Below are 11,473 nucleotides of genomic sequence, written 5' to 3' on the forward strand. Positions count from 1 at the left end.
CTCTGTGCTTTTTCAAATAATAGAATAAAGAAATTGCATTCACTTTTAATTAAACCAGATTGCTCCATCAGACAAAACAAATACAGTGCAATGACTGTTAAAACAGTGTAACAGCACTTAATATCTTTTCAAGATAATACCAATAAGTGCAACCTAAACGAAACAAACAAAAAAAGTTCAAATATTTGTCAATAAAGAGTTTTACAATAACGTACAAACCGGTGAAACACAAAATGAGTGCAGACATGTGTGAACTTGTATCAGTATTGGTTCAAATTCAGTGTCTGCCTTGAAGATGGAGTTTGAATTCATTCAGCTTTCCAAATATGTCGCTGAGAAGCAAACTTGCCTGCAAATTAATAATTGTAATTGAAATAATACATTTTACTTCAAAAAGTATATACATGTGTAACGTTACACACACAAAATAATGATGAACTGAGAATAGAATCTCCTCTTTGCAGAATAATGTGTAACCTGTTCACGGCGTAACCGTAACGTAAATATTTACACGTACTTTTGTAAGATGTGAAGTTCTCCGCACTGCCCCCCGCAGCGCCTTACTTGAGGGGCGCGCCCCACAGTTTGAGAACCACTGGCTTAAGGTAACCATTAGTTTCAGCGACTGTGGCTCAGTGATGAGCAGAGTGATCCTTCAATCAGAGGGTCGGCGGTTCGATCCCCGGCTCCGCTCGCCCATGTTGACGTGAACCCAGAAGTGCTCCCCTTGCTGTTAGTTACTGCTGATGGTCAGGTGAAACCTTAGCCCCTCCCATCAGTGTGTCATGTTAAGGCTTTAAAATTCAGGCTTATTAACACACAACATTCATTAATAAATAGAATTAGATAGAATAGATAGGAAAAAAATGTGAAATTTGATTTTTAAAAATATGTGGGGGAAAAATTGGTACAAAATAATATGTTTCAAACTAAATAAACCGTAAATAAAATAATGTGTAGATTAAAAGATTGAGAAGTTGCTCTTCATATCTGTGACAGCTGGAGTTTGACTTTCTCATGAAAAATCCCACCGACTTTCCCAAATGCCGCTTTAGCTTTAAAGGCTCCAGCGCTGCGTTGGTAGCGTTCTCACACACACACACACACACACACACACACACGACACACTAGGCTCTAGCTCTTTCACGCATTCTCTCTTCTTATCATCAGGGGACCAATCCTCAGACCCCCAAAATAAGTCAGATTGTATGGAATTATATGAGAAAATTACCCTTGATGTATTACCTCGGTAAAGATAGTAAATGTCAGTATATATACCTTGGGATTGACAGGTTGTTTTAATTGCCGTATATGGCGTCTCTTACACGGCATCACTCCTCCACTGTCCAAATATGGTTACTTTCATTTTGCGTTGGTTTCAGAAAAACAAGATGTTGACGGCCATAATCCAAAATAGAGATCGCCGAAATGCTGAAATCAAGGTTTCAAAACCATATTCCACAAACTATGTGACATCACGACTACTACGATGAAGAGGAGGGTGCACTTGGTGGCAAGCGTTCAGGATCACCCCTCAGGATAATATTCCTCTCTCTAAAGTGGATGAGAGAGAGAGATTCATCAGGCATTTAAGCAAACATCCCAAGCGTGATGCAGTAAAAGGTAGCACCTGATTTACCCCAAAAGGGGACACACTTGTTGACACTGATATGGCGCGCTGATTACACTGAGCTGGACAAGACTACCCCAAAACCGAGCTGCTAACATCCTCCAAGCGATAACTAATTTTCACAAATAAATTCCTGCTGTAATAAGATCTATTGAAAGTCTTCAAATAACCAAATATTGAGACAGAGTCTAATAAACAGGACTGAACCAAAAAACCCTTTCCTATTATTAAGATGAGCACTTCCGGGTGGTCGAGACCCTCCCCCGAGGTGTAGGCTTGTGGTGCTGGTCCGACCCGGCTGGTATGCAGCATGAGTCAATGGGGGAGTCATCGGTCCAGCGCAGAATCAATGGAGCAGCTGACAGCCTGTCAGATGCCCACAGGGAAGCGATGGGCACTCTCATTGTTCCCGGGTCGCTAACGAGCAGCTGCCCTACCACAGAAACATCTCCCCCTCTACTTTCTATCTGTACTGCTGCCAGCCCTAAACGGCTATGAATGGACCCCATCCCCTTCCGTTAGCTCAATATCAATTGCTTCGTCGGGCAGTTTACCCCCAACATTCAGGTGATTAGCTGTCACAGACATACCCAAGTTCACTAAACTTCCCAGTCCCTTGAAGGATTCTCCCTTGAGTCACATTGACAGCATACCATATAGTCCTTGGACCATGCAGGTGGAAAACATTCAGTGTTGGTGACCCTTCGAAAGCCCCTTCTGTGGGGTTGGGTATTGAGCCTCCCTGACTCTGAAGGTGGTCAGAGACCTTCGTCCCGGAAACTGGGACTGGCAGAGGCTCAGTCTCCTTGCAGCTCCCTGACGAGGTACTTCCAGTTGCCTTCACATTCTCTATCCTCAATACAGCTGCAGAGTGGTCTCGCAGCATAGTCCACATCAGCCAGTCTAACCAAGACAGAGCTGTACTCGCCAAGCCTGAAACGTGACGTCATGAATATTAAGCCAAGTCTCACTACTCAACAAAGATAACAAAGTACTAAAACCACCACGACTCCAGTCTTCAAACGCCAAGCCCGGTAGGTGGACAGGACTGGTTATACAAGTGCCCAACACCCACAGTAACTAATATGATCCACACAAACCCAGAGAGTTCGACCATCTGAGAATTGCTCTCGACAATCTTGTTCCTCTGGATCCATCAGAGAGATTAAAATCTAAAAATACTCATTGACCTCATCCTCAAGACTGAATATATGGTACTGATTCAATTCAATTCAGTTTATTTGTATAGCCCATTTTCACAAATTACAGGAGGAGTGGACGGAGTCTCAGCAGGGCCATGGCATAGTTGGTAGTAGGCATATTCCACGATCCAGACCTCGATGATCCATCAGGCAGATTGGATCTATGACATCTCATCCGACGTGAAGTCAAAAGGACTCCGGAGAGAAAGCAGAGTTAGTAATGTGCAATAGAGAGATGAAAATTCATCCATAAGGAGGGAGAAAAGAGGAGATAGGTGCTCAGTGTATCCTAAACGTTTCCCAGCAGCCTATAAGCCTATAGCAGCATATCAAGGGGCTGGACCAGGGCAAACCTGATTCAGCCCTAACTATAAGCTCTGTCAAAGAGGAAAGTCTTAAGTCTACTCTTAAATGAGGTGACTGTGTCTGCCTCCCGGACTGAAGGTGGAAGCTGGTTCCATAAAAGAGGAGTTTGATAACTGAAGGCTCTGGCTCCCATCCTACTTTTTAAGACTCTAGGAACAACAAGTAGTCCCGCATTTAGTGAGCGTAGCTCTCTAGTGGGGCAATATGGTACTACAAGCTCCTAAGACACTTATGAGAGCAGCCTGATAATAAGGAGTTGCAGTAATCCAGTCTCGAAGTAACGAACGCATGAACCAATTTTTCTGCATCTTTTTGAGACAAGATGTGCCTGATTTTTGAAATATTACGTAGATGAAAGAATGCAGTCCTTGAGATTTGCTTTACGTGGGAGTTAAAGGACAAGTCCCGATCAAAGATAACGTCAAGATTCTTTACAGTGGTGTTGGATGCCAGGGCAATGCCGTCTACAGAAACCACATCACCAGATAATTGATCTCTGAGGTGCTCAGGGCCGAGTAAAATTACTTCGGTTTTGTCTGAGTTTAACATCAAGAAGTTGCAGGTCATCCATGTTTTTATGTCTTTAATACATGCTTGAATTTTACTGAGTTTGTTGGTCTCCTCTGGTTTTATCGATAGATATAACTGAGTATCATCTGCAAAACAATGAAGGTTTATGGAGTGTTTCCTGATAATATTGCCCAAAGGAAGCATGTATAAGGTAAATAAAATTGGTCCAAGCACAGAACCTTGTGGAACTCCATGACTAACGTTGGTGGTTATCGAGGCGTCATCGTTTACAAATACAAACTGAGATCGATCTGATAAATAGGATTTAAACCAACTTAGTGCCGTGCCTGAAATGCCAATCAACTGCTCCAGTCTCTGTAACAGGATGTCATGGTCAATGGTGTCGAATGCAGCACTAAGGTCTAACAAGACCAGTACAGAGATGAGTCCTTTATCTGCTGCCATTAAGAGGTCATTTGTAATTTTCACCAGTGCTGTCTCGGTGCTGTGGTGTTTTCTAAATCCTGACTGAAACTCCTCAAATAAACAATTATGATGTAGAAAGTCACACAACTGATTTGCGACCACTTTCTCAAGGATCTTGGAGAGGAAGGGGAGGTTCGAGATCGGTCTGTAGTTAGCCAACACCTCTGGATCCAGAGTGGGCTTCTTCAGGAGAGGTTTAATAAAGGCCACTTTGAAGGAATGTGGTACAGGGCCTGTTAGCAAAGACACATTGATAATATCTAATAGAGAGCTGCCAATTAAAGGCAAAACGTCTTGAAGCAGCCTCGTCGGGATGGGGTCCAAGAGACAGGTAGACGTGTTAGAAGTAGAAACCGTTGAAGACAATTGGTCACGGTTGATGGGAGAAAAGCCATCCAAATATACACCAGGGCATACAGCGGTTTCCAAGGCCATTCCACTTGAGGACAGATTGGCACTGGTTAAGGGCAAGAGATTATTAATCTTCCCTCTAATAGTTAGAATCTTTTCATTAAAGAAGTTCATGAAGTCATTACCAATGAGGTCTATAGGAATACACGGCTCCACAGAGCTGGTTGACTCCTAAAGTAAGTCTAGCCATTCCTTTGCAGACAACGATGTACCCCCTTGGTACCCCTCAACTTACAATGTGGACAGACCCACCAGTTGGCCTGAAAGAAAGATGGCAAAACTCATGGCTGGGCCAAACATTATAGTTTGTGACACCAGATACGTCAGGATGCGTGTCCTGCATGTAGCCTCTTAGTGAGTACATTAGAGAAACTAGGAAGAAAAGGCAAAGTTGAACTAGAGAGTGGCTCACATGTTTCTGACCTGTAAGGAATCTCTCCCATGATCTACACTCCAGTTTCCGAAACTTCATTCATCCCTTCAAGGTGCTCTGACCAACTCTTTGACCTGGCTGACTAACAAGAGTATAAGCTTCAAGTGCAAGAAGACACCACCTGGTTCGGAGTAGGGAGAGGGAAATAAAGATCAAAGTGCAAAATAAAAACCTCAAAGTTTACCATGGGGCCCTCAGAGATGGCACAGAGCAAGCAGGATGGAAGCCAGAGCCCATTAAAACTCCCCTCACAGCCCGGCAGAAGAGGTATTATACATCATTTTAAACACCAAAGGGTCACCATTCCCCAGCATCTAAACCACACCGGTTTCTCTTCATCAACCGGCATTTACTGCAAAACGCCTCGACTGAGCACGCACATTCAATGGAAGACCTCCAGAAGAAGTATTAGAACCTGAGAGCGATACCCTTGCAGTCTACTCCTTGGGACTCAGGGACTAAGACGTGGCCCGTCAGAGTAGCAGAGTATCCTGTTCACATCCATTCTGTCACCGCCAGCAGACATTTACAGCCTCTGTGAGGTTTTAGTACAGCCAACGTTTGGATAAGAAGAGGGACTGGGATGACACATCACTCCCTAAAGAGCACACCAGAAAGGAGTGGGAGAGTGAGAAGATGGACTCTGAGCACAGCCAGTGGGCCTCTAACTCGGTGCCGTGGTAACGGCCTCTCGCAGAGCCACATCTTGTGTAGACCCTAAGAGACATCAAGCTATTCCAAATATTGTAATGGGTTAGATGTGGAAGATGTTTGACAGAATAATTGAATTGGATGCATAAAGTGCGATGGAAGCCCAGAAGTCCCTCAAATAGCAGATCTCCGACACCAGCCTTTTATTTGACAGGGGGTCAATTACTTCCGTCCTACACCATAAAGCCCTTCCGGCTACTCTCTGACCAGGGAACACATTTCTATAGTGGAAATCGGGAACTACAGGGGACCCTCTCTTCCCTACAAGCTTGCCTCAAACAGATCAAGTTTAACGCACCATTTGCTCCACATTTTGGAGGTTGTTAGGAGTGGGAAATAAGGACACCCGAGCAAGCTTTTAAAGCCATCATCGGGACGCAGTTCATCACTGAAGACGTCCTTTAGACCGTGCTTATAGAAATTGAGGGCATCCTTAATACCTGGTGATGGGGTTGGGGATGCATCACTGCTCCGGGTAGGGAGTCAGAGTTCCTCAGTAGATGTCGCTCAGGTGACCACTCCTGGAGGAGTTTCATCGGAATCTTCTGGACCGCTCTTCAGATGTGACTCCACAAACCTTCAAACAGTGGGCGCACTGGTGATCCTCGACCCCCAGCTACAACAAGTTTTCGACTGATCACTCAGAGTCTTTCTGCACCTGCCGGTAGAGTAAAGAGTGTGGAAGTAAAGGTAGCAGATCGCTCTTACACCCGGCCGGTCGACAGCATCTGAAGCGTTCTGAAACTGCCAGACTGTTAAAGACTTGAGTATTGAATGCAATCCCTTGTCCTTGTGCAGATTTCCGACAGAAATCTGGGGGCGGCTGTTACAAAGGCGAGCAAGTAGATTCAGTTCCACATGTATATGGTTTATGCACAGTATATTCATCTCTTTTAGATAATTAATGTCTGCTACTGTTGGACATGCTAATTAGGCTGCTGTGTTAGCATCCTCCTGTCACTACATTCAATGTGCCCCTGTCATTGCTCCTTCGTAAACTTCTATAGCTCTATACATATTTTGTATGGACGTTCCATCAGGTACTAGCCCACAAGCTAGTATTTATTGTATTCAGAGCCTGAAGTTATGGTATTTACTTGTGGGTTATGTAACATAATATCTTTATTGTTAATTGCTGCCTAGCTGTCAGCTAAGTGTAGTTAGCTGGTACCATAGCGGCCTCATGGTTTCACCTTGTGGCAGTTCTAGGAATAGCGGTGGATGTCAATTAGTTTCTTACAATACCTGGGTGTATTGGTGTCCATTTTGTTTTCATACTTTTACAAAAAACAAAGACACAAACTTCAACGGTCTGAACACCGGGTCTAAACTCAGCCATAACGTTGTTCTTACTGCTGGAATATTTGTGAGTTAACCAGTTGCTTTAGTGGTGGGTGGTACTTTTTCACAACCTACATTTTGAATGAAGTCACTGGCAGCCATCTTTTTTCTTCAAGGCTTCTTTCAACATATTATACTCAAACTTTATATGAAATTGTTTACATACCATACTGTGACTGTGTATCAACATACAATACTATGACTGTTTTTCCTTTGACTTTTTGTGTTTTGTTTGACATACTATGCGATTTTGAAACATTGGCTTTTCTTTACTTTCTCAACATATTCAACTCTTCAGGCTTTTTATTCTTCTTTTTTTTCGAAACAATATTCTCTAACTTAGGGTCTACAGCTATGGCCTTTCACCTGTGCCAAGAGGATCATGCCATCGTTGGGTGCGTCCATGAGGGAGTGTTGCATTCTGCTGCAGCGAACTGCGTTACATGTTTGGTGCCCAGTTACAGCTGCATGCTCAAAGAGCTCTCGCGGTTGCAGTGATTCACACTTTTTCCAAACACCCTTCATTGCCGACTGACATTGCCTGCCTGCTGACTGCTCACTCACTACTACTCTGAACCGGCCCCGCCACTGATAACACAGCTGAGTGCATCTCTGACGTCCCCATCCGCTACTCTGCGCCCACATTGGGGGGGGATAACAATTTGTGCTTGGCTTACAGCTGACAGAGAAGAGTGGAGGGGGTTGAGGGGGTTGGGGGGGGTTACAGCTAACGAATCTACCAGTCCACACACTGCTGCCTACGTCTAAGCCACTGCCAGAGACAGATTGCTTCGGTGGGTTTAATCAAGTGTATTATGTCACCGTTACATACATTGGCTTGTTTTTGAGTTTGAATTGTGTTTTAAAACACTTTTCATTGGATGCGTTCATCCCCGGTTGTTAGTTTGCTTACTATTATTGTTTGTATGGTTGTTGGCCAACCGCTAGCTTGTCCCAGTCCAATGAGCGACGTCTTCACACCAAAAACCTAAAATACTCGTGCTCAATGGAGGAAAGCATCGAGGAGGAGAAACCACCATCCTCTTACATTCTTGCATGAAAAATGACTTTAACTATCAATCGATTATAAAAATCAATTAATTTGTCTGCCGATAGACCAATTCTATAAAGCTCTATGAATAACCAACAATAAAATACAACTCCATGTTAAGAAATGTGCCAGACGGATCTTAGTACGCTCCTAAGAAATTAGGTACACATTTTAATTGAGTTATGAACCATCAATGTAACAGACAAATCAATGTAGAAATAAATCTTTCCAACTGCTGAAAAGATTATTTGGGTATGAATATGGGGAGAGAAAGATTTGTCCAGCATTTCCCTTGGTATGCTCTAAAAGTACTTTAAAATCGTGCTTTAAATTAACTTGTAACAGCACTTATCGTTTTTTTCTTTTTTCACAGCAGAGAGGATGTTAAATGAATAAAATCAAATAATAATAAACAGTACACTTTAGGTAAACAGGTTGGCTTCTTTGCGTTACTTGCTGTGAGCTTTTGTTTGAATAACTAGAAGTCATCATCAATCTGCCATCTGTGTCCTTCAAAACAAGCGCCGGTCCACACAGCTTGAACGCAAACACACTCACACAGAGAGAAGCAAAAGCACACACACACTCACACACACACACACACACACACACACACAGGTCTTTGGCTGCAGACGAGCGAGGTTGCGTGCCTCATTGCCTGGGTTGTGGAGTTCACAGTAGTGAGCGACCACAGACATCAGTGATCATGAGGTCATCGAGGGCCAGAGAGCTGTTTGCGCTCGTGAAGGTGTGTGTGTGTGTTATTTAAAAAAGCTCTATTAACAAATAACATTTTGGCACATGTTCAAACCTTCACCTCAGGTCTTCTGTCCAGCTGCGGAGTCAAAGCAGGACGCTTGATGACGGCCTTTAGCTTTCCAACAGTGGATTTGGTTTTCTTCTTTTTTAGAAATCATTTGAGAACAGAAAAATAAAAAAAGGACTCATGATTGATTGAGATGTCTTCCCCGAAATAAAAACTCAATTTGCAGACACAGAAGTCCTACTTGAATTCCTTAACTTCCTTGTGCTTTTTTTATTTCATTTTTTCACATGAGCCACATTTCTCTGTCAGCACTTTTAAATTTGACCGCATGATGTATGATGATGAATGACGTGTAACACACATTGTGGTGAGTGCCAGCGTCTCCTGCTTGCACAGAGTTGTTTTTAGTTAATCTTCCAGCTGGCGAGGCCAATTATTACTTAGCCCCATAAAACAATAAAACACTATGACCCCGTTAGTGGCTGAAAACACTATAAAACACTCCTCTAATGAGCAGGTTATGACGGCGTAAGCTGCAGTGCAGGTTGAACTCGGCACGTATGGAATCAACACGTTGGGTGTAAATAAATTACACCGTATGACATCATGGATTAATAACATCAATAAACGGCCTGCTTTAATCCCATTTATATGACATTTGCACCTAAATTCGGTGGAAGTAAATGACATTGTGTTGGAAAATTAAATTTAACATCTCTTTTTCAGAATCCAGATTCGACATTGAGATTCTTCTTCAGAGCAGCTGTGCGAGCCGGAGTCCACAACTCCCGTCCAATGGGACGCTGTCATCGACCACAGGGGGAGGGTCATGATGGCGGCGACCATGTAACCGTACAGAACTCTGCTCTGAGGCCTCTCGCTGCACCCATCCTCCACAAACTGTGAGCCGTCCTCTCGTCGTCCTAAACTGACGTTTTCTCCAAATAATCCACCGTCAACAGTTTTCTTTGGGACAATTCTTTTCTTCGTTTTTTTTTGGGAAGACAACTGAAAGCTGTAGTGGCGAGTGAGGTTTGTGGATTATCCGGAGAAGTTGCGGCCTCATTTTTTTAATAATTTTTTTTCTTTCAATACCACGGACATGACATCAGCGGGAATGTCAGAGACATAAAATATGATATCTGTAATTCATGTGAATCATGGGAATTCATTACAATTACATAAGACATGAGATCCTGTCCAATACCTGCCAACGCCATAAAACATTGTTTATATGGCTATCAAAATATTAGGGCCGAGTGTAATACTGAATACTTTGAGCCGATGTTTGTGCCCCCCCCCCCCCCCTCCCACCACCACCACCACCACGACTGATCAGAGCGGCGGTGACGCCGGCGTCCGCGGCGTAATGATTTTGAACAATGCCGCCGCGCCGCCATTCTCGTTCCGCATACATTATTGTGCTTGTAGGCCAAGACGCGCGGAATGCTTTCAACTTTTATGATGCAAAGTTGTGCCAAGATTGTTTTTTTCTTCCCTCTCCGAGGGGATTTCAAAGGGAAAAGCAACACACATGCTGTCATTCATGTCCGGCCGCTCAGATGGACCATTACACTCATATCAGATCGCCGTGTTTGATGTGCCGAGTGACGGAACAAAATAAATAGCGAGCGCAAGACTGTGAAAGATTTGCAATGCAGTGAGTTAATTAACGAAGGGCTGCGATACCAATTAGGCGCCCATGATTGGTGTGTGAATATCAGTGCGGTCACGCAGTGTGGGACTGGGCGTAACACAAAGAGCGTAAACAAGAGCTGGCAGCGTAAAGAGCTTTCAACCACATCTCAACGGGGAAGAGAAATGTAATTAGCTAGTGTTTTAACTTATGGAAATCTTACCTTTGAAGGCAAATAACAAGAACAAAAGGGCAGTATCTGCTTCGTATAAAAGCTTTTCGGCAATAAACTTGAAATATGTGGAAAAGATGATCGGGCTCTTGAACGTGAGCCGACGAACATACCTCAACCATTAACTGTTTTCTTTTATTTGTCGGTATAATGTGGAGCTCCAGCGGACGGGATGGCAGGACATTAATTGGAAAACAGTTTGAAAATGGACTTGAAACATTTTAAACTTATTTTACAAGCCAAACACTCCTTAATTTGAACTTCTCAAGGATTTCATGTTTTTTATTGTTCTGAATGATGATGGACTAAATATTTTAGTAATCTCGCAGCTCAAGTGTTTGTAGTGCCACAGAAACGAGTCCAAAGAAAATCTAAATCAAGTTGGCGTTGCAGGTTTCACAAAAAAAAAAAAAGGTATTGATGTTCACATTTGAGATCAATGCTCAGAAAACATAACCTCACAATGCACAGATGTCCTAATAAAAAAAGAAAGAAAGTCCTTTCAGTGTTAATGCAGCTCTGGAAACACTGAACCAATCCAGGTAACAGGAGAGAGCACGCAGGAAAGAATGTCTGTGGTTTTGGCCTCCAGATATGTTTTTCCCCGTGTTTAATCTGGTGCTAATTGTAATAATATGTCCCCCCCCCTTTCCCTCTTTTTTTTTTGCTGTTGCACAACTCGACTCAGAGAACAAACA

The 11,473-nt window shown here is 43.3% G+C and overlaps 1 protein-coding gene across 5 annotated transcripts in view; it reads left to right on the top strand.

The window, feature by feature from the left end:
- The window catches only part of LOC130197282 (ADP-ribosylation factor-like protein 15), a 136,709-nt gene extending 125,245 nt beyond the window's left edge, over window positions 1-11,464 (top strand). For all 5 annotated transcript variants that reach the window (XM_056419879.1, XM_056419876.1, XM_056419877.1 and 2 more), the window contains one exon: window positions 9,634-11,464. In XM_056419879.1, the coding sequence (XP_056275854.1) occupies window positions 9,634-9,813 (180 nt within the window). In that variant the 3' untranslated portion in view covers window positions 9,814-11,464. The remainder of the gene's footprint in view (window positions 1-9,633) is intronic.
- The last annotated feature ends 9 nt before the right edge of the window (window positions 11,465-11,473 follow it).

This window comes from Pseudoliparis swirei, chromosome 7 (genome assembly GCF_029220125.1).
Source record: "Pseudoliparis swirei isolate HS2019 ecotype Mariana Trench chromosome 7, NWPU_hadal_v1, whole genome shotgun sequence".
In the NCBI taxonomy this organism is placed as follows: domain Eukaryota; kingdom Metazoa; phylum Chordata; class Actinopteri; order Perciformes; family Liparidae; genus Pseudoliparis; species Pseudoliparis swirei.